We start from the raw sequence: 25,574 nt of genomic DNA on the forward strand, positions 1-25,574 counted from the left end.
TTTTTTCCCTCTTATAATATTAAATTTATTTAAAAATAATTTGTAGCATATTTTACTTTTGCGAAATGAGAATAAATGATAAAATTCAATTTAGTTTTGCGCAATTTCCAATATTAATATTATTCTATTATATTTATCATGCTCTGTGTAACAAGTTGCCAAGTAATTTTATATAGAATATGTACGTAATTCACTTATGATTAAAACTACACTAATTACATTTGATGCGCACCCCTGATACGCCATATTACTCATCTGTACGTTCTTGTACTTGATTATAACTTGATGTGGAAACTAATTGAAGCTGTGCGCAATATACTCCATTAAATATCAAATATTTCAATCAAATAGCTTCAACGGCTATATTTTATGTAAACTATGTCATTTTTAGTCATTATATTTTATCATGTTATAAATTGCTAAGAAACATGCTAAAAAATTGATATACCAAGAGAAATTTATTCAAACTTGATTATTATTAGTAGAATTTGTATTTATCTCGTTAAATTCAAATTTGGGCTAAATTCCTTTTTATATACGATCAATTTTTTATATTATCAACTGATTAAATTTTCTTTTATAAATTCTCAACGTAAACGACCAGTACCGAAAAGGATGTTGCGTTATACGCTGAGTATGGCGAAAGGTTACATCTAAGGTTAAACCCTAGAGATCCCTTAGGGATGACAAGGTAAACATATGAACTCAGCGACTTGCGAAAAACTATGGTTGTTGAGAAAAAGAGAAAAAGAAAAACAAAATATAAGGGGAAAGAAAGAGATCTCTAGGGATATCAAAAAACTTCTTTCGACGCTCAGTTTCTAGTAACTGTAGTAAAAAGTGGTTTTGCGCAGACTATTATAAATTTTGGAAAATTATAGGGAAAATTAATTAAATTTTGAAAAATAATAATAATGTAGATTTACTTGTTGGCATACAAATACCTTTCTTGATTTTCTTTATTAACAATTTGAATTAAAAAAATATAAAGCTAAACATGTTATATAAAGGATTATGAAGTAACATATAAATGAAAAATGTTGAAAATGTATATATTTACAGACAAAACAAACTACTGTACTACTGTGTTGTTACAATTAGGATGCTAAAGTAATACCATATTTAAACGTGACCATTTTTGCAATGTGTCAAATGTAGTTAATTTGCGTGCGCAAATAAGGTTGGCATTTTTCGAGCATTTTTTATTCACAAAAACATTTGCATTAAAAATACAATAATTTTATTTGCTTTGTCTGCCGTAAAACAAAATCCGTGCATGCAAAAATCTTCTTTTCACATCTAAAGATATAAACCAATTTTATAAACTACATTTTTAAAAATATTTAGAGCAATTTAAAAAAAATACATTTTTCTGTATTTCTAGTTTAACAATTAAATATAAATACTTGTATAGCGTAGCTATTTAATTACTTTCGTTCAAATTTGCAAACAATTTTTAAGAAAATGTATCTTTTGTTATCTAGAAAAATCTTTTATAAATATTAACAAATATTTGCTTCTAAATTGATCTAATAGTTTCTGCAAATAATATAACAAGTCGCTCAAAGTTAGATAGTCGATTTTTCATTAGTTCTTCTCTCCAAATAAATCAAATAAGTAACAATAAAATATCATAAACTTATTGCTCGTACTCGAGGAATATTGCGTGACACGCAAAACAAGTTTTATTAAAACATTTTCTATTATGTGAAATTAATTTGTTCATTTTATATACTTCCTTTTTTTTGTTACTTAAAAATGCACCGACTCATCATTTTTATTTTAATCAGGAGAATTCAGTTTCTAAAAATGGTTTCGTACTGCAATGATATGAATATCTATATATATTCTGAAGAGACCAATTTTCTTAATTGAATACATCCATCTAAAGTAATTTTAGTTAAAAGTAATGCTGACTCTTTATCTATCTTAATATAATATAAATCTGATAACCACAATTCAGAAGTCATTTTTATAAAGTTTCTTTTCATTAAATTATTACGATTTTTTGAATAAATAATGCTATTATCTATTAAATTAATTGAAATTATTCATAACATAGCTAGCAATAAGTGCTTTTAGTATTAATAAAAATTATTTATAAAAAGAATAAAATGTTTTAATGATTTCTGAGCAGTTTTGACTAATTTTCAAAATTTCAAAATGCTTATTATTATATCGCTAAGATTTGAGGTATAATATTGCCCCACTTAAATGAGGAGACGAGACATTCAAAGCACATTCGCCCTCGCAATGGTTCACATAACAGTAAGAAGTCCTTTTGAACTAGAGGATTAACCCATATCACTCTTAGAGTCCCTGAAGTACAATTCGGTGATACGCAGTCGAGTTTCGCTTTACGACTTCTGTCGTGCAGACCCTTCACGGTAAATCGTCGGTGAAACTAGGTAAAATAAAAATCACAAAAAGGCAGTTAGATAAAAACAAGCCTGTCTCTAAAGGTAAACTTACGTATCGGATATTTCTGTACAATCTCCGGAGACGTTTCGCAATTCTACGTTGATGTGAACAAGATTTACGAAATAAAACGGACACAAAAATTATTTTATAATCATATTTTTTTACATTCTAAATATATTTTTAATTATATTTTTTAATGCGTTATTACGAAAGTTATACATCTTAAGATAATTAATCTTTAGAAAACGGGAAGCCAATTATTTGACTTTAAACTTTATATAAAACAAAAAATTATAGAAAAATTTACGAGGTCGCGGTAAAACTCTGATGTTTTGACGTATAAATATCTAGACGAAGCTTTCAGGTGCGGGGAGTAAAGATTTTAGGGGAAAAGGAGGCCGCCATATTGTGATGGAATAATAAAATAATTAGAATTCGACCGAAATTTCGGTTTAAAATTTTTTTTTTTCGATTTCGATTACGGCCAATTTCTGCCAAAAATCTAGGTTTTACCTTGATTTCGGTTTGGTATATGTTGCAATTACAGAATAATGTAAAGAAATATTTTATATATATATATACACATGCACACACATGTGCTGTCTGGGATTCTTTAATAGTGCATTTTGGAACTTTCAGTATTTACATTATACAATATACATTGGTTAGAAATTCTAAAATACATTTCTATAAATCGCAATCTTCGTATTCTACTCCATAATTAATTGAAATATTAATTTTTAATAAATGCAACATAATGTGTTGGTGTAACAAATTTGAATTTTTATAACTCCGAATTTTGATTCAATTTATGACATTCCTCTTTTAAGAAAAAGAGCTTATTTACATATTGTTGTCTCTTTTCCGAGATGCTAAATGATTGTCTTGATGTCTCGTTGACAAGTGCGTTATTGAGATTTGCTTCGCGCGTGTCGTCTGTAGCTGTCAAATTTTGACAGTTTATGTGACAACTTGTAAAAAAATTAAATTAAAGAACAGTTAAAAAAAAATTAAAGAAAACAGAGAAGAGAAAAAAAGAGTCAAAAAAAAGGTACATATATTATATATGCATGTATTGTATATGATGAACTTATGTATAAACTTTTTCCATGATATTAAATGTATATTTAATATGTAATTTATATTTGTGTAATTAATAGAAAAAAGAAGAGATGGAAGAAAGAAGGAGAAGATATAACATTAAATAAAGAAAGAGAAAAAGAGAGAAAGAAAGAAAAAAAAAAAGGATGCTTTCTTAAAGTCAACCGTGAATATTAAAATTAAATATTCAACAACCAGCATTGCGGAAAAGAAACTTTAACAATTAACTTTAACATACACAATAATAACCATACAACACAATATAAACATACATAAAACAAATGGTGCGCAAGTAACGCGTTTTAGTAATTAAAAAAGAACAACTTTATACGACTTTCATATTGCATATATAATGTGTGCAATATAATTGTTATTTATTTATATCATATTATTTATTTGAAAATAATATTAAAACATATTAAAGTTACTTGAAATAAAATTTATTTATATGACTGAGAAAAAGTCACTTGTGTGTATTCTATTTGATTAAAATATCATATATTTTTGTCAATAATTTAATAAAATATTTTATATAAATTATTATATATATTATAATTATATATTTTTAATAAAATTTTTTACGACTCTCTAATTCTTAATTATCAGCATCAAAATAAATCATCAACAATTTTTATATAGAGTACAATTTTATGTAATAAAATAATTTTCACGTTGCCTCTTTTTTGTATAACAGGAAAATATTTCTCTATATATAAGACATGAAAATTGTATGACACGACCACTGCAAAATTCCAAGACTATAAAAGAGGATAAACGTAATATCGTTATGATTTCATCATGATAATCAAGTTGTACGTTCCAAGACCATAGAACTGATCTAGCTTAGAGAGATTTACGCGCATTGCATCGTTCCCACCAAAATATCCCATCGCTACGTTTTAATAACAAACGACGTTAACAAAGGATTAGTCAAGCGAATAAATCTTCTTGTCTCATGAATACAAGAGTATTTTTATTTCATTACGTGTAGAGCATAAACGAAAAATTCTACACAGTATCACATTTTCTTCGCTACTGCGAAGATGTAAATTTTTTGTGCGGGTATCGCAAAAGCACGTAACATTATACGAAAGCGGGTGAGAGAAAGAAAGAGAAAAAGATATTATGGATCGATATTCAAATTATTTCAGAAAGTAATGCGGGTAAACGTTCCGTTTACAATTAGTATGCAATGATGTAAAGGTAATATTTTACATACGAAAGTTTATGTATTGTAATTTTATTAATAAATCTTTACTAAATAATTATTCATATTTAATATTCTTTGCTTACTGAAAAAGAGGATCTTTCAAATTTTACAATAAAATATCTCTATTTTATATTAAAGAGAATATGCTCATTGTATTTTTATTTATATAAAGTATTATTAAATATTCACAGATTCATACACAATAACCGATATTTGTTAACCTTTAGGAGATAGATAGATTTTATCATGACTTTCACAGTTTTTGAATTTTAATATATATTTCAGAGTGTTATACTATGAAAAATCTGACATCGCCATAAAGCCAAAAAATTGGCTTCCTGTCCGGAATGTAGAATAGAAAAATAAATATAGAAAATTTTCATAAAATATTTAATATTTTTGTAAATATTAATAAAATTATTATTTATATTAAATAATAATTTATGTTATAAATATAAATACAAAAATATTTTACATGAAACATTATTATAAAAATATATTTCAAACTTCAGAGATACAAAACTGCATACAGAAAAATTTATAGAAAGAAACTTTTGTGAAAATACTTTTTACTCGTTATATTTATGAATACAACTAGTAATATTGTTTTATGTGAAAATAAAATAAAAATTACAAAAATGAAAAATAAAATAAGAAATAATGATTTTTTTGTATTGCATAATTTGCGCTACAACAATATACTGCCTGCTTTAAACTGTTATTTTATATAATTATGCAAATATATCCTAATTTTGACATGTACTTTTCCTATTCTAATTCAGATACGTATTTTTTATTTTGGGAATATTTTTATTGGATAAACATTTAATAATAATGTCTTATGTGATAAGTTCACAGGCGTCAATTGTCAAATCTTAATTCTGACATCAGGACATTGACGTATAAATATCTGGACGGAGGTTAAAGTCAATTTTTGAACAAGGGGACTGACATTGACGGAACGAGGGATCGGCTATATTGTCTGGTGACATATTTATATATAATATATATAACATACATATATATATATATAATATATATAATATGTACATATATGAAATTATTTTCAATAGAAAATTTTAATTAATGAATTCGTAATCAAAATAATCTGTATTTTAACAATATTAATGATACGTAACATCATTAATCATGACTTTATAGTTAAAAATCTTTCACGTACGCTTTATTTGAAATATTACGGTTTTTATATAAATAATGTAGAAACCATTGCACCAATTGGTCATAAATGTAAATATATCAAACAATTTATCAAACAATTTTAAAATATTTTCTGAATAAATTCATTTGTCTTTAATTGAAGTAATTATATTATCGAATTAGAAGAATAAAAGTTTCACGGCTTTTTGCTCAATAAATTATTATGCCTGTCTACTTATATCTGCCTAGCAGAACGAAATAATCGTTCGTTTGCTACAGAAATGGGCGGAGCTGATAAATAAATAAATAAATAAATATATATATATATATATATATATATATATATATATATATATATATATATATACATATATGTGCGCGCGCGTGTGTGTGTGTGTGTCCCTCAAGATGACTAAAAGACGACTTAAAGACGTCTCATTATCTTTAAGATGTCTTTTGGCCTTTCTATGCTATATGGAATATCTGACATGTTTTATGCTATCAGCGTACGGATTGCGGAGGAAGCTATTGAATAGCTTTTATATAGGAAAAAGAAGATTGCGGATGTCTGAGAACCCCTGTAATTTCTCCTCTCGATCTGGAGAATTCCCGGATGATAAATTCTGGCGAGTTTCATAGGTCGTACAATACTGCTGATAAGATTGGATCGTGAGAATGATTTGTCTCTGCAGGCACATCACGATGACAAGAAGTTAAATATCGCGTATTTTATTATTTTTCTTCTTTGCTTTGATTATTGTCGACAGGTTTTTCCAAAGTTAATTAAAAAGATGATTGAAAAATGCAAATACATTATAATATAAATAAATATATATATACTTTTTTATTTTATATATTGCATAAATTAATGTCTTATAATAAAAAAAGATTAATCGTTACGTGAATCTAATAAAAACGTTATTAAAATATTTACATATTAAATCAACTTTGTTGTAGATTTAATCAGAGAAGATTTAAAATATGTGCGTTATTGAGAATTGGAAAAAAGTCAGAGGACAATCAATGATATTACTGATATTTCAAGTCCGTCGCGTAGCAGTTATCACTAGATACTCACTTATCGATCGTTTCCCTTCTCACGAAGATAGGATATGCAGACTCGCGTATATTAAACAGATATCTGTTATCTCAATGGGAAATTATATTATAATTATTGTTCCGTGATAAATGTCATGAAGCTGGTTTGCATGTTTATTTATAGAGGTACTGAATTGTTCTGAGCGAGATTGAAAAATATCAGTTTCTTGTAGAGTAAAAGAAAAGAACGCCTACGAGCGACGTTCCCAGGTGCACCTCTTTTCGATATTAAGAACTTCATGCTCGATGGATTAATAAAGAATGAGGATTCAAAAAGTAGTTCAGATTTTGTGATAAAGATTAACGAGCGGAATAATAAAGCCATTAATGCAAAGTGAGAGAATCTATCATTTTTTTATTTCAAGGATATTTTAAAAGCTAAAAAAGAAACGCTATTATACAGTTATAAAATCATATATGTATGTGTGTGTGTGTGTGTGTGTGTATTTATTATTATTATACATACAAAATAATCGCAATGTTTTATATATAATTATTATTATTTTTTTTTAATTTATGTAATATTTGTATAAGTATCTCTGAACACATATATACACGTCACGGACAAAGTAGGCAACAGAAACTTGAAGAAGATTTCAGAGCGACGTTGCTTTATCTCTGGCTTTGCAACCTCTGTAATATTTTACATGACTGCGGTTTTATGTCGTCTTTTTATTCTCTGAGTTTTTAAATCCCCGACAAATGTAGAAACACAGAGATAGACAAGAAACGAGGGACTGCTTTTAGTGTTTCTTCAGGGATTCTTGATTACTTCCTTAATCAGTGCTTGGTCCTTCAGCCGAAGAGCAGTGCGGGGGCGATCGCAGGATAAAAAGAGGCTCTCGTGCGGAAACGTGCTACGTTTTATACGTCGAACACGTACATTCGATTATTTAGGGTGGCAGCTTAAGCCATCTCGCTGTGTGCTGCGGCTATTCAATAAACTTCGTAACGGCACAAAAGATTAATGACGTAAAGCGAAAGAAAGAGCGCCTAAAGCGCTGTTTCGTGCACACAAAAATGGCTTATACTTGGCGGGAAATGAATTTACCGTTAGAGTTATTACGCCGTGAGGTATATATCTCGTAGTAAGATTGCGAGCATATTTAAGTGAATTCTTTGATGTCAGTGGTGTATCATCTTGAAATTAAGCGCACTGCAAAGGAAAAATAGTAATCGGTCGTTATTTAAACCGATTTTATAAACTCTACATTTTCCGCATTTCATGCAAATTATTGCTGTTTTAATTTATACGTCTTATCTCTGTAAACATGCAAAAGCGCGATTAAATAATAATTTTTTTTTATATAAATTATATTTCAAATAATCTTAAAAAAATTCTCGATATTAAATATAACAAATTTTTGATTGGATCGCTTTTATAATATGATTCATTGTTAATATTATTAAACATATGTCGATATGATCGATATTTAATACAATATTTGTGATTAACTAAACGATCGGCAGCAAAATTCTATTCATTCGTGTGTGAAAAGACCGATCATTTCGCTATGGTGGAGCTTTGCTTTATGACGCAAATACCTTATGACGCATAATCAAAATGTATAACATTGGAAACAATGTCATAGAGATTGGCATTTATAAGAAAATATTGACTACATATTTTCCATATTAAACTCGTATAAATTAAAGAATTTACAGAATCTATATTTGTATATCGATTTTTAAATCTTATTTTCTCCTCTTCCACAGAGTTAATAAAACTAGAAAAATGGCAAAACTCGATTATCTCAACACATTTTTATTAACTTTTCTCTGCCTGAGGATTTTTCCTCGATCGTTAATAAGTTTTCGGAGCAAAAATCGAGTCGATAAATAAAAAATACGTAAACTTACAACGCATATTTTTTAAATATAATAATTAAGAGACCAAAAAGCTTATTAATATAATCTTTATACTGTAAATGTGAGAAACTAAAGTTTTATTTTTTATATTTTTTTATATATGTGAATTTTTGTCGCCAGACATTCTACGGCACAAATGATGAAAGGCCGTCATCAGTTTCGCCGCCGCTTCAGTTTACAACCTTCGGCACATTTAAAAGAAGAACAAGAGGACAATGGAACGACAAAGAATGTTAAGTATGTGAAAGAGTTTCTGTCACAATTTTTATTTCTTATTATACATTCATCAATCTATAATTAATCATGGTGGTAGAAAAATTTTAATTAAGATTATTCAATCACTCTTCTACTGATTAATCTTCAAGTAATAAAAGATTTAAAATCCGCTTCCAAGAAAGATAATATTATTTTTAATATTTTTTCTATTAGTCGATTAAAACTAGTCGCAAGTATAATCACATCACGAGTCATCTTTAGGAAGAAAAGTTTCATGATACGTGATAGAGCCAATATTAATCTTTTTTTATCCCTTTCAAAGAGAGGAGTCATCTTCTCTCCGAGAGACGCGTTCTTTGAAACAACATGTAGATAAAGTATGTTCGATTTTCGATATTATATTTCCTCGGTACCTGACGTAAACTTGAAGTCAACCGAAGTCTCAGCATGAGACGTTATTCGCGTTTGAAGTAATAAGTCGTAGGCCGGAAAAGTTGCATTCAGCGTGAAATCCCGCTTGGGTGGACGATGCACATCTTGCTTTTTTCCTGCACTCTCCTTTTCGTAACCATCTGTTTCTGAGTAGCTCTCAGGTTTTTAGTCCGCGCTTTAATTTCTAGGTGAATCTACGCGAGAAGTGAAGTTCACTTTTCTGCTTTTGTGTTCCCCGGTAATAACTGTGTCTGACGTCTTCTAATAAGCGCAGATGATTATGAAGAGACGAAGATATTTAGAGGCAACTGTTGCTATTTGGTGCATGTAAAAGCGACTTGTGTATGGCCTCGCCGTTCACAAGAGGCATTCTCTGGCATCGATAGTGCCACGAATTCAGGACACTCTATACAAAACTGTAGTATTCAATAACATGCGTTTCCTTGCATTGCGAATCCTCCGTGTTCATTAGCGCAACATTCTCTTCCTTGGATGATTGTCTTTCTTAAACAGAGAATGTGTTTATCTCTTCATTTCCGCCATCGTATCGCGGAAGAGATTGTATTGTATTATTTCCGTTAATAACAATATCTCTCGTAACAATTCCTCTCGTATCTCATAATGCGTGCAGTGATTTATATCTAGTTAAAGAGGTATATTTGAATATACATTGTAATGAAAAATGTGACAAGACACTTCTACACAAATCTGTTATAGTAATTGTAATCAGGGACCCGGACCGAAAGTTTTTTTCAGTTCGATTCCAGTTACGGTTTAATAAAAAATCAAATAAGTGTTTTAGTTTCAGTTTCGGTTTCTTGACTAGTGAACAAGACCGAAACCGAAAAAATTACGGTTTCTTTAAACTTTTTTTTTCGGTTATAGTTACTTGTACGGAAAGAGTTTAAAGAGTAATGATAAATTTAATAAAATGACTTTTTTGATATTTATTTTATTAAATTGTATATTTGCAGGTGACGAGAAATAAAAATAAAAAAATATATTATTTAATACAATGTTTTATTTTATGCATATACATGTGTAAAAGATAAACTAAAATGTGATTAGTTTTCAGATATTTATTTTGTCATTAATTTTTCAGTGGATTCAGATAGAAGAATTAAGATATAAACGACGTAGAGATAATAATTAAATAATAATAACAAATTTAGAACAGTTAAAAAATCTAAAAAAGCATAATGTTATTTCACTCCAAGCTAATATTTCTAAAAATTTATTCTTAAAAAATTAAGCATTTTTTAATCGAGCATTAAGTCGCTATATTAATTCAACTATAAAGAACAGATCTATACATATATAGATTAGAAAACCGAAAAAAGAACCGAAAAAAACCTGTTAACCGTAAATAATATTATTGGTTCGGTTAGGATTTCAGTGTTATAAATTTTGAAAAATTTGGTTTTGGTTTCGGTTCATCTAAAAAAAAGGGTTTCAGAACGGTTTTCAATTCCGAATCCCTGATTGTAATATTGTTTTGTTGAAATTCAACTTTTGAAAATGTTGATATTAATGTATCAAATAATAAAAAGAGTATGTTAACATTTCAGAAACGACAGATTGTCAGAATCGGACAGCGGTGGTGGAAAATCGGCCGAAAGTTCGATTCGGCATAAAATCGTGATGATGGGCGCAGCGAAAGTCGGCAAGTCGGCAATAATTAACCAGTTTCTTTACAATACATTCACGCCGAAATACAAACGTACCGTAGAGGAAATGCATCACGGTGATTTCAATGTTTCTGGGATCCAGTTGACTCTTGACATTCTAGACACGTCCGGCTCATATGAGTTTCCAGCTATGAGAGATTTATCGATCAAGTCAGCGGATGCCTTTGTCTTGGTTTACGACGTCAATGATTCTAACACGTTTCTCGAGGTGAAGACCCTCAGGGCTCAGATACTCAGCACGAAAGGAGCCGTCCCCATCGTGGTCGTTGGCAACAAGATCGATCTCGTAGAAACGCAGCAAGAGGTAAGTTCCGAGGGCAATAAAAGGGTGACATCAAGTTTTTCTAGAACTTTCAGGGGATTCTTAACACAAATTTTTTTGTTTTCACGCACAAAAAGAATTTGTTAAATAAATCTGCACTAGCTCAATTTTTTTAGAAAATTTAGTAGAATTATAAAATTTTTTACAGTGTTGGAAAAAAAAGAAACTTATCGTGTTACGTTATTCTGAAAATCTAAAACTCGATAAGGATTAAATGTTTGTTTGAACGTTTTATAAACGCGAATTCGCGAAATCAGAGAAGTTTATGAGTAGGAATATTTTTGTAATCCTGACAAGTATAGGGAACGTGCAAATAAATATCTAAATCTAAAATCCGAAATAAAAATTCAAACATTTTTTCCTACATAATATTTAAGTGCGTATATAAAAATATTAGAAAACAAATGTTAAAGTAATGAATATGTATAATAATGAAAATTCTATTTATATTGTAAAGTTAAATATTATTAATCCAATTTATCTATATAATAATTTAACGTTATAATAATGAAAATACATTATAGGTGGAAACCGAGAGCACGAGAGAGTTAGTAACCATGAAATGGGAAAATGGTTTCGTGGAAGTGTCCGCAAAGGAAAATCTAAATATCTCTCAAGTATTTAAAGAGCTTCTCATCCAAGCCAAGCTGAAATATAATCTAAGCCCGGCGTTGCAACGTCGCCGTCGGCAATCCCTGCCACCTCCGCAGCATCTGAATTCACGTAGCAGCAGCACCCACGTGCCATCCGCAGCTCAGCTTCAACATTTGCAACAGATTCGCGAACGCTCCGATTCCAAAAGGAATTCTTGCATTTTGTCGTAAGCCGTAATCATTGCTGATATCACCGCGATAAATCTCACCTGATGCTTTCACGTATACCCAATCGATCGGCGTCCAATCTGAAAATTATCAAGTATGACAGATGACAAATGATTAATTGACCCGGATAGGGTTATTCATCAGATATCATATAAGCTGTGGATATCGATTGATGAGAAATTTCGATGATTCATGCGAAGCGCCATGAAAAACTCATCGCGATAATTTGATACTTCGTCCATCAAATATAAATTATAAAATAAAAGCGAGTTTAAAAACACGCACGTATTCGGAAGTTTTGTTCTGACATCATTATAAATATTTTGAAATGGAGGATCCCTTTTACATGAATAATGAAAAAATGAAAAAAAAATCTATGCTACATAAAAATATAAATATTGATAAATATTTCTCTTTCAAATATAGAGTAATAGATATATATATATATTATTAAAGATTACTTTTTATACAATTAACTGAAATATTAAATCTTTTATTATATCTTATTCTTAATTTCATTAAACTATAATTAAAAAATTTTGAAATTTGAGGTTTTTAGAATCTTTCAATATTTTCAGTAAATGTACGAGTCATACTTGGTTTGTTTAATTAAAAAGAATTATATGTTGCAAAAGTTTCTCTGACGTGTGCGAAAATACTAGAATCTTGTCATTCACATACAAAGTAATTCAGAAGAATAATATTCTAAATATTTAACTAAAATATTAAAATGCAACTGTGTCCAGTTCTTTTCGTTTAATCTAAGTGAATACTTCTAATACTGTCAACTTGATGAAACAATATACACAAGACATCAACAAAATATAACAAGCTAATAACAATAATATAAGTAATAAAGAATATTACACACACACACAACAAATACACACACACACACACATACACACACACACACACAGACATACACGAGTCTCATCGCTTCTTTCAATTTTGTAATAACTATCCGTTCGGATAGCAAACAATTTTCAAAGAGTCAATTTCTATTACGGCATCATGCAAGCAAAGCGTTATTTGTTCCTTCGAATGCGAAGAATATTTCATAAAAATGTAGATATATATTCTATTAGTAACTTTTGCAACTTATTGTAAGCAATTTCTCTACTTGCCGTAAATACGAGACAGATTGATAGCGACGAACGTAGCAGCTATGAAAGAGCAGACTTGAAAAAGATCAGTTAAAGGAATTAAAGATTATGCAAATACCCTATTCTATATATAAAAGGTAAATATTAAGAACTTGTGTAATTTCTTGGAAGAAATTATTACCTTCCAACATGTAGAATTTCAAAAATGTAACAGATGTTTTGTTACTATACACTTATATGTACATCAAGATATATTAACAAGACTTTCTAATTAATGACTTCAAATACGATCTTTCTTCCATATTGACTGCGATCAGAACAATGATCTAACTGAACCAACAGTTGAACGTTCTTATATTGGAGATTTATATAAAGATAATAATAAAATAATTCCGAATTTATATATAATTACATAGTTTTATTATTACACATACATTTGAATATCGTATTTCAGGGTTACTTCACACTGCCCGCTCTTTTATTATCATGAATAATTATACGTATATATTGTAAAAATCAACAAGATACTATTACAAAAACTTATCAATTTTCTATATAGTTATACATATATAATAAGAATTGATTTTTATTTCTTTATTTTTTTGTATGGATATATATATATATATATATATATATATATATAATATATGTATATTTTGTTAAAGAATTTATTATACATATTATCACTAACAAAATGTTTACTTGCAATGTCAGCAAAATGATGACAGTAAAGAAGAAAGAAATGAGGGTCGAAATGTCGCAGTATTACACAAATAAATATAAACTTTCGCATTTTTACGATCAAAAAAGTCAAGTTCTTCTATTAATAATTAAAAAACGAATAAAGTATTCTATTTACAGCGAAACATTAGGCATTTCAAATATATAGCTTTAGCATGCTAAATATATAAAATAAAAGTCTGTATTGTCTCGAATTCATGTATTAAGCGTAACTCTTATGACATTCCATGTGTCGTTATAATTATTATGACAGCAGACACCTTTTCAGCTACTGCTCATACCAAAATTTCGAAGAGAAAGTTTGATGTAAATACTGTTCATATTGTACTTCTTTTTCAAACTACATATGTATAATATAGAACGGAAAACAATAGTAACATGTAGAACATAGGTTTCTTTTTAAGTATATACTCGACAGATATGTACGAAAATATATATGCATCTTATAAATTAAACATGGTTGTTTAAATCGAAAATGTAAGAATTATTAGAGTAATCTTGGTAGAATAACGATAAAATTAATATTTGTGCAGTATATTTTTTTCAATTTCCATAGAGGCATACAAAGAATGAATCTTTCTGGTTGTTAATGTCATTTAAATACATGTTAGATACATACAGATTTGTGTTGTGTATTATTCCTTTTTCTCTGATGTGTAATTATGTGTGAATTGTCTCTTAAATATTATTTTTAACATTAATTTGTTATAAATTTTTAAATTATACATATATATATATATTAATTGTAAATAGATGAAACGTTTTATTATCTTAAATTTTTTTTATTAAAAATTCTAACGCTGTCAGAAATCATTGCAAAGATAATTAAAAAAACTTTTAAAGTGACATTCAATTCTTCAATTATACAAATTAAAAAATGAGAATTTTTATTTAAAAGATTTATTTTAACACACACGTACGTTTTTATTACTAAACTTATTTATATTTTCTGTATTAAAAAAATTAGATATCTATGTACACATAAAATGATAACGTCGACACACACACACATACATCTTGCTACTTTTAAATTCACATTGGATTTAATTTTACATAAATATATAATACAATTAGGGATTTTTAAATTTAACTTTAATATAACTTTTATAAATTGCATATAGTGCATATACATGCAATTTATACTACAGGGATTTTCTCCAAAATCGAGCAAAAACGAACAAATCTCTAAAGAACTTTTTGTCTTAGTTTCTCGGTCTCCTACACGCTCCCGAAGTTTTGCCATTTAAATTGGGGACACCCTGTATAATTGCATATATATATATATATATATATATATATATAATTATATATAATGCATGTGTGTGTATGTATGTGTGTCACTGATTCAGTGTGTTTTATTAGTACTATAAGAACCAACATACATATAGTCTATAAGCTTCAAACTAGTCTAGTTACTTATATATATAGAAAATAATAATTTGAAAATAATTATTATTTTAAGGAAATACTTTTTTGTTTTCTAATATATACTTATATTACTATTATATTTCTGATAATATGACAAAATTTATCTTCGACATTAGACGTGTTGATAATAAAAACATAAAATTGTATATACAACATGAATATATTATTTTCTTATAAATATTAGAGCACATTCTTTCATAAGCGCAGCTTTATGAAGGAAAGAAACATAAATTAGAAAAATATGTCGATACATATATAAGTGAAAATTATGTGTGATCATCAGCTGATTTATTTTATAATATAATAATATGTGACTGCAGCCTTTCCTCCGTTGTCTGAATAAATTATATGACAAGAAATGTTAGAGTTACACATTTGAATTTGTATTATTGCGAATTAATAAATAAGAAATGTGCAATACTATAAAAAACAAGATCTGTTTATTTTTTATCTAGCAAAATCAAATTTCTTTATTTAGTTGAACAGAAATTAATAATTGTCTGCATTGCACATTATATAGAAATATCTATATCTCCAATCAATCAAGCACACATTTTTAACATTTCACATCTATTAATAAATTATAAAATGTAAATAAATAAAATATAAATAAAACATAATAAATGATTTTTTATCGATATCATTACCATCGTTATAATATAAATATATAAACATATTACAATAAAAAAATTAAGTCTTTTTTATTAATGTTCAAGAAGAGAAAAAAAGCATTCATAATTTTAATATTGATAAAATACTGGTTTTTTACTAAATTCACATACATTTAGTATAGAATTCAGTGTAGAAATTATATCTAATTAAATATAAACATATAGAAATTAATTTAATAAAAAAGAACTATAAGCTTCAAAAGCAAGAAATATAAGCTATCTTGCTTTTTCTAATCTATTAATTGCAATGCTTCTATTAATTACAATGAAATTATCTAAAGACATCCATTTTACTAAAAAATTGAAGCTGAAATTTTTATTTATTATGATTTTAGCAGTGGATTTTACTTTGCATCATATTTCCATCAATGAATTGATCAACCAATGTTCGGCGACATGAGGACTCAAATTAATTCGTGCACAGGGCACATATTTTACTTGGTGTATTTCACCAAGTAATAGATTCTCATTTTTTGAGAATTCTATACCCCTTTAGAAATTCGCGAATTAATTTCTAAAGCGAAAAGAATTAATTTCTAAAAAGAAATTTTACGCATTAACATCTGCGCATGACTCTCATTGCCAAGTCTATAGTTGTGTTTGTAAATATCGGAGCCTTATATGTATATTTCAAATTATTATCATACTGTTACTTCGACTATGATATAAAAAATTTGATTCAGCAAATCTTAAATCTTGTCTTTGAACGTAAAATTATATATATATATAATGGGTGTTCGGTAAAGATTGAATCAATGCTCGTGAGCAAGTAGAGCGCATTAAACTGAACATAAAAGTTCTTTATCGTTTTGCGGTTTTACAATAATTATTGAGAAATTAATTAAAAAATATCAATTTATGTGAATATTAGCACATGGCGAGAAAAATCAGCCCGCTGTCATACGGTTTGCTAGTCGCACGCATAGTAACTGTTACACGGACTCTATATATATATATATATTTATAAAGTCTCATATGCATATAAATTTTTTTCTGATTTAAATATTGACTGATACTTTACAAAGTATAGAGATTATAGAGAAAAATGTATAAATGTCTGAAGGCACTGTAATTATCAATAAAGAGACAAAAAAAAATAGTGGAGATAATACAAAATAATTTATAAAAAAATTGTAATGCAATATATATTATTAATGTTTATTGTCATAGCAAATAATCTGCAGAGGCTCTGTTCTTTCAATTGTGTAAAAAAAAGAATATATTAAGAATTATAATAGATTTGATTTGTACGTTTCGAAATATATGTATATGCAGAGTTGGGAAAGTTACTTTATAAAAGTAACTCGTTACTGTGACCGTTCTTTTTTTCCAAAAAGTAACTCGTTACTGTTATTTGTTACTAATTTAAAAAAAATAATTCGTTACCGTTACTCAAAAAGTAACGAATCGTTACAATTTTCGTTACTTTTTTGTATATAATACAAACTTTACATAAACATTTTTTTAATGCAAAATCAAATTAAATTAAGAATTTACACTAAACACTAAAAATTTTTAAACATTATTTTGCATTAAAGTGATCAAAATGATATAATTTTAATAGTGATATCGCTATATCGATATAAAGTGTGTAATAATTTTCATAATAATTTTGGTAATAAATTATTTTAAATAAGAGAAACTTTTAAGAAAAGGTGTAAACAAGCTTTCATAAAAACATTTTTGATTCTGTAAATATAAATAAAATAATTTTCTTATTGTTAGTTTACTTTCAATAGGTTTGTAAATATGTTCAAAATCGCCTTCTTCACGTCTCAATTTTTTTTATTTTAAAATTCTAACACGATACGATAATTTTCATAATATCGAATTTTTTACTAATCATTGAATTATCTGTCTACTGAAATGTTTTTTTTTACAAAGTCGAAAGATACTAGAAAGAGATTCCAGTAGTTTTTATGTGATACTGCATTTGTCACGTATAGAATTTATAGCAGCAATATTCTAGCAATACCTCTAGAAAATTTAAATCCCATTGCCAAATATTAATAACAAATATAATTGTCCTTGACAATAGGCCTTAAAGATAAGGGCAGACAAATTGTCTGTCTAAATTACACTAATAGTACGAATATAAATTCTGCCTCCGTCATTTAAATTGATTAAGTGCAAAATATATACAGTATCACAGTATTTGCTAATAATTTATCTGTTTCAGTTAATTTTTTTTCACTTGGAATATTTTTGTTCAAGTTGCAAGATCATTTTTTTCAGTGAAGACCAAAAGAGATCTGAAAGATATTTAAAAGACAATAAGACATCTTTAAGTTGTCTTTTAAGCATCTTTTAAACATGTGCCGTCTGAAAAGTAACTATTACTTTCGTTACTCGTTATCAAAAAATGTAACAAAGTTACTTTTTCCTAAGTAATACAAACAAATAATACGGCTGTAGAGGTCAATTCTGATTCCTGCTCTCTGCAGCCGTATTATTTGTTTGTATTACTTAGATTAAAGAGGGCCGCTTTTATTTATTTACTTTTTGAATTTCTTTTTCCGTTATAAACAAAATTTGTAACGCTGTTACAGTTACTGCGAAAAAGATTAACTGTAACGGTAACGACGTTACACAACAAATAACGCGTTACTTCCCAATCTTATTGTGTATACGTATGTAAAATGGATAAATGTAAATGTCAGAAGAATCAGTACGAAATAGTGTTGTATTTATTTTTCAGATTTTCTCAGATTTTTAACAATAATAATTTCGTTGGTCTGACAATGAGTAATTAGAATAATATTTGAGAGAAAAAAAGCAGAAAGTGTTTCCCTCTCGTTGTGTAAAGAGGGCGACACCATTCAGTGTTCGCATCTTCTTGCTCACAGCTGATTCGGATTCGGCTTCAGGTATCACGTTTCAAGCAGTTTCGAGCATTCGGACTCGGACGTGAGAATTGCCGACTGAAACAAGGGTGAATAAAATCAAGAGTGGCCAAGATTGGCTGACGATTGACGATCGCATTACCATTCACGTCATTGATAATTGGTACGTGTCAATCAACACGTTTCATAATGATAAACGCAGAAGGAGTCACGATGAGGTATCCACAGTTCCGATTAAAAATCGATTTGTCCAAGTTTTATCACGATGCACGTCAATTTTGCTGGATTTTTATCGACGGGACAAAGATCCAGCAGATTATTCACATCCAACAACATATTAGCAAAATCTTTAGCATCACAGAACCGTTTCATTTGTTGTTAAACGATACCGAATATTTGCCGCCAACGGAGGATGTGCGTATACTTAAGGAAAATGAAACGATACAGTTAGTATAATTTTGTTTCTTTGATGTTTCTTTTGGCTTAAAAGTTTGATGGTTTTTATTTATTTTTCAATCACAGCAGTTACTCGTTTTAATTGTTAATTATGTGTAACTGATTAACAATCTTATTAATTACAGAGTAGTTCCTGGATCAGGTATAACAAATAAAGTTGATAAACAAGGAACATACCATGGTTCTATGCATGATAAACAGGTCCATATGACAGACACAAAAATAGGAACAGTTACATTTGATGGATCTGCACTGGATACATCTAATAATACCTCGAGTACTGACATACAGCCAATCTCAAGTTAGTTTTATTTTATTTATATATTGCGTCATATAAAAGTGAGAGTAAAATAAAATGAGATTTTTATTTTGCAACATAATTATTGATGATTTGCATTTATTTCAGATAATACTACACAAAACATGACATTCTACAGCGTGATCGGTGATACAGTCATGGACAATACAGAAGAAGATACAGATTCTAAAGTTACGAATAACAACAATTTAATGGAAAACTGTAATGTGACAGACTCTGTTGTAAAAAGGAAGCGTGTACGAAAACGAAGACCAAAAAATCAACCTAAAACTCAATTTATATTACCTTCTAATATAAATGAAGAAAGCAAGCCAAAGAAACCAAGAATTATAGATTCTTATATTATTTCATCTGGAAAGCATATACGATTTGATAGCATGAAAAAGGAAGAGAATAACATTGCAAAACAAATAGTACAAGAAATATCCAGAAATGAATCTTCCATAAGCAAAATATCATCCTGTAGAGATCTGTCTAAACTTTTAGCATTAGGACAAAGTTCAACACCAATTACATTTGTAAATAAGAAAATTAAAAACGAAGTTAATATGGAAAATGGATTAAATGATGAGATAAAAAACAAACTCTCGAATAAAATTGTGGAGAACAATATTATCACAGAAAATAATTCATACAATAAAGAAAACACGCAAAACTCTGAGAACTGTGTGTATAGCGATCTAGAAAAACTCCCACTTATGACTAGAAAACCCCAAGTTAAAGATATTATTGCTTTCAAGGTATGTAATATATATTGTAATTTAAATATAAAATTCACTGTATTTTTTTTAATAACATAAAATTTCAGACCTTGAAGATAGGTTCTGATTACACTCCTCAAATATCTAATTTTATTGTGACTGAGGTAATAGGTGAGGTAGCAGGTAGTTCTGCAAACTCTTTAAGTTATTATTTGAGAACAATCGGTAAGTAATATGTATGTTTATGATTTTACTTGTTTGAAATACAGATATAGTTGGATGATATAATAGTTAAATGATATAAAATTAGAAAGTTTTATATAAATTAATGTTTTGGTTTACAGAAGGCAAAGAGGAACTTCAAGTGCCATCTGGAAAATTTTCCATATCAGAAGATGAATCCTGTACCCAGACTACATTTATCACTAATTGTGACTCAGATACGTTTATACTAAATTATCCACAAATGCAAGATATTCGTTTGGTTTCATTGTAAGTCTCACACTGTTTTGTAAGTCTTTTTATAAGTTCCTATGTTTTAATTTTTGATTTTAAGACACAACTTTATTTTATGTTTAGTTACTTTAATTAACGTAGGAGATTTTTTGTTTTTATTGATTATAGAACTTAATTGCTTGTTAGAAATTCTCAGATATTTAATATTTTAGCACTTATATTGAGAAAAAGAGAGATACAGTTTACTTTTATAATTAATATTATATAAATTTGTGATACAAAATATGTTTAATTAAATTATATGCTACTTTTTTGAAATTACACATTAGTATGTATATAAAGTGTATATAAAGTGCATATAAAGTTACATTTAATAAAATACTAATTTTTTATTTGTTTTATATATCTGTGGGAGAAGAAAAAGATAAAAATAATGAATAAATATATTCATTTAATTATTATATATATCTATCACATGTAAGATAACATTTATATAAATTATATAAATTCTGAATCATGCATTTTGCATTATATAGGGTGAGCTTTTTAGTAAGAAACATAAACACATGATTAGCGATTAGAGATAGACAATTTTTTGGTACTTTTAAAATATTCTATTCAATAGCCAATTGCGTGACCTGTGTATTTTCTTACTGGAAAGTTTCCAAAATTTACAAGATAAAAACACTAGCCCTCTAATCGAATTATTCTGCCATTATCAAGTTACTGCAATTATTTTATATGCTATACATATATGTAGGAATAGTTGTACATCTTGTTTGAATTTATTGTGAGGGAGGGACTTTCGATATTTATTAGATTGGCAGCAATGCTGCGGTATGTATATAGTATAAATGCGCGCATGCGCATAATTCTGATTATCTTGCCGCGCTCGCACGACATCGAAGTGAAGTCACATCCGTGATGCGTCGCCTCTTATTCGAAAGTAAATCACGGGTGCGAGAGATATTGTAACGTAAACATTTTTAAAGTGCTCAGTAAAATGTCGTAGTTTATCGCGTTAATTATTTCAGATAATTAGTGAAATATTTTCGATATTAGTTATTTAAGTACGACCAAGATATCTCTTGAATTCGATAATTCTTAATCACGGACTGAACCTTGGCTTCAACGGATTCGATGACGATGATACAGCGGTTGGTGAGTAAATTTATTTTATATAATAATATTTGTCTGCGGTATACATATTATTTGAAGAATTTCAAGATATAACAGAGAGATTTAGAGCTAAACTTTTTAATCGAATATATTTAATCAATAAAGAAGCCGTAAATTTTAAAAGAGATCTAGCATTCTAAGATATATTATAAAGAAATTTTGAGCATTATAATCGATCACGTGGCATGATCCTGATGAAAACAAAAGATTATTACAGTTAGCTTAAATAAACAATAATTATGTAAAGTAAACAAAAAACAGATTTTATTCCGAATTTTAATCAACGTTTAATCTCACGTTGCGAGATGACTGCGTCTGCGAGAGAAATGAACAAACAAAAGGTTGATTTATTAAGATGAGACAAACGATTAATCTAATGACATTCTCTGCATAAGGTGGCATATGGTGGTTGCGCGGAAGTTGTAGTTCACGGTTGACATTCTTGCTGCGAAATATACAAGGCGCGGAGACTGGGTATGAGTTATCGCCTTATCTTCGTTGCAATATGTCTCCGCAACTGTTTGCAGGCGCAAAACAACACCTTGTTTTGGTTACTGCTCCGTCATGAATAATTCAAGAATTAAAGTGCGAAAGTAAATGGACGTCTCTAACGCTAGTGCGAAGGATTTTGATCCACAAACGTGAATTATTCATAACATTCATATTAAACAATCAGCGGAACACTATATTAAATGTGTAATATACGCCCGATATGCCATCGGGGGTTTTTTTTTTTTTATTGTTTTGAAAACAAATACTTTTTGTGTTTGATAAGGTTGCTTGTTAAAATTAAAGCTCGAATAAACATTTGAATGCGATTCTACTTCACAATCAACTATTTCAATATTTATAAAATGCTAAAAAATGAGTTAAAATTATCGACTATAGTTGGTTTGCATTCAAACTAAAAGCGAATTATAAGTACTTTACAGTCGAATTGTTTGCACGTTGTTTGATTGTTACATCATCAAATCGATAGATTTGATCCCAATCATTATGCACGTTGCAATTAATGGCATTCATTCTTTCGATCGAACGTCAATTAGAGCTCTCTTCACAAATTAATTATTTACGCACTAGGAATATGACGGGAATAAAATCTCGTTTCACATGGACCTGCTTTCAGAGGGATTCTTTTGTAGATGTCAGTGTAAAATCACATATTATGAACACGTATAGAATACATTTAGCGAATTGTGTAGGATAAATATCATTTGTGAAAATATAACGTAAATTTATATAATACATTTTGTATATTTCAGCAATTTTCATGAAAATTAATTTCTAAAAAATAAGAGAAAGGAAAAAAAATTTTTTAAATAACTAGATTTAAAAATAATTAAATTTATAAATTTTAAAGAATATATATATATATATATGAAAATATTAATTAGAATATTATTACCATCTCACGTGATAATCGAAAATAAATGTAATAATGTGCAGATTAAGTTTTAAATTATTAATGATACATTACATATTAATTTCTGCGTATCCGATATTTTTAAGTTACTTAAGTCACTGTTAATAAATTACAAGATATTTTCAGCATTTTACGAAGAGGACATTACTAATTCAATATAAAAAGCAACGTAAAAATTATGGGTTAAAAGAAATTAAGTTCTTAATAAGTCATGGTAAAAACTGATTAAAGCAACCTAAATAATTCGTCGGTGTAATTATTCATTTTATAAGAACTTTTCACTCTGACTTTACATAATGTTTTTATTACTTTTTATTTTTTTATGATAAGCAATCTACTTTACCTACAGCATCAAATAACTTGTGATCTTTCGTGATAGTACTATGTATATGAAATTTATTCCGGAAAATTATTTTGTTTTTGCTACCGGGTTTCGATACTGCTATAACTTTTTTGATAATTAACTTTTATAAATAAATTTTATGTAAATATTAATTAACTTTGTGCGAGAGAATAAAATAAATTTGATATTTATTCCAAAATCTGCCTTTTAAAATTACGAATATCTCTCACAGATGCATAACAGTTACTAAATGTGCATACGGAAGAGCATTTCATCCAAACCATAAATTATTTTTTTTTTTAAATATAATGCAACTTTTATTTTAAGATTATAAAATGTTTCTCCAAAATAATGAAAAAAAAAACGTAAGGCGCGTTTATATTATATTATACTATACAACGTATGTGATATAAGTGTAGATATGAGCACAGGTAGTAAATAAGCTACCGAGATTTCAGCGTATCCCTGAAGCTTTTATGGGATTCTCTTGTTTTTTTTAGTAGCTTTTAGCGTCAAAAGCGATCGTTTCGAGCTAAAAGTAGAATAAATGCGCAAGTTTTCCTTCACTCATTTCTATTCTGATAACTTACAAAATCTTCTTTCACGTATTACATGTATATTACGTATTACATATATTACGTATTTTCCATAGAAAACAATGTAAACTCGACGTAATTCAAAGGAGCTCCTTTAACATGTTGAAGCCACAATCGGTGTTTAATTTAGCTCTAAAACTCAACATGCAATCATGCGCACCTTGTTTATACAATCGCAGTTACCACTTACCCTATTCTCACTGAATAAATCCCATGGCGATCGATAATTTCAGGGCGAACATCGAGACTTTAGAGAACTTGAAACCGTAATCTCTCAGTTGTTGTTCGGTGATTACTTCCCCTTGTCGAGTGGTAATTTTATTGCATAAATTTTAATACAAAAATACTATATTATATTCGTGCGAAAGTTTAGATAGTAATAATTCAGCACTCATAGATTTTAAGCAATTCGTGTTTTAAAAACATGGGGGAAAACGAGAGTTTGGGGTAAGACGTTATAGAAATGCCGGACAACAAACTAGACGACACGAAATGAGCCATTTGCTGTAGAAAGTATTGATTTAAAAGCTATTGACAATCCCGAATACACTTGGGGATGCTATTTGTGACGTTCGACGAAACTTTTCTACTTTCCTACAATGAATGTATACAATCCAATTTCTATCGTTGGAAGCTGCGAATGTGTTTCGACACTTAAATATACATAAAGTTTAACTTATTTATATACAATTCCTTTCTTAAATAGAAAAGTAGTTGATGTAGTTTTAACATTACTCAAGTAAAGTCATCTGACCGATGAAAGTTTATGGAGAATTAATATAGATATAGATATATGTACTTAATCTTCGGTATTTGAAAGACTTTTAATAGACTAAAACGAATATTTAGTGCCTTGTTTTATTCTTAATAAAACAGAGTGAAAAAAAATACAAAAAAAACACGAAATCTCTTTTTTCTCTATAAAAATTAAAATAAAAATTAGTTCATACATACTATACACAATAAAGTCATATAG

At 28.3% G+C, this 25,574-nt stretch overlaps 3 protein-coding genes across 3 annotated transcripts in view; all 3 read left to right on the forward strand.

Moving 5' to 3' along the window:
* The window catches only part of LOC140663983 (ras-related protein rapA), a 31,125-nt gene extending 18,384 nt beyond the window's left edge, over window positions 1–12,741 (forward strand). The window contains exons 2-4 of the mRNA XM_072888615.1: window positions 8,978–9,094; window positions 11,074–11,497; window positions 12,040–12,741. Coding sequence (XP_072744716.1) covers window positions 8,994–9,094; window positions 11,074–11,497; window positions 12,040–12,339 — 825 coding nt within the window. The 5' untranslated portion in view covers window positions 8,978–8,993 and the 3' untranslated portion in view covers window positions 12,340–12,741. The remainder of the gene's footprint in view (window positions 1–8,977; window positions 9,095–11,073; window positions 11,498–12,039) is intronic.
* Window positions 12,742–18,903: 6,162 nt separating this feature from the next.
* On the forward strand, window positions 18,904–21,436 carry LOC140664084 (uncharacterized). The gene is made up of 5 exons (XM_072888813.1): window positions 18,904–19,571; window positions 19,707–19,882; window positions 19,988–20,640; window positions 20,709–20,826; window positions 20,946–21,436. The coding sequence occupies exons 1-5, from the start codon at window positions 19,315–19,317 to the stop codon at window positions 21,095–21,097; spliced, it is 1,356 nt and encodes a 451-aa protein (XP_072744914.1). The 5' UTR covers window positions 18,904–19,314; the 3' UTR covers window positions 21,098–21,436.
* A 574-nt stretch (window positions 21,437–22,010) lies between these two features.
* LOC140664210 (somatostatin receptor type 2) overlaps window positions 22,011–25,574 on the forward strand; it is a 69,832-nt gene continuing 66,268 nt past the window's right edge. The window contains exon 1 of the mRNA XM_072889109.1: window positions 22,011–22,218. The gene's annotated coding sequence lies outside the window, so the exon portion shown is untranslated. The remainder of the gene's footprint in view (window positions 22,219–25,574) is intronic.

This window comes from Anoplolepis gracilipes, chromosome 3, assembly GCF_047496725.1.
Source record: "Anoplolepis gracilipes chromosome 3, ASM4749672v1, whole genome shotgun sequence".
Classification (NCBI taxonomy): domain Eukaryota; kingdom Metazoa; phylum Arthropoda; class Insecta; order Hymenoptera; family Formicidae; genus Anoplolepis; species Anoplolepis gracilipes.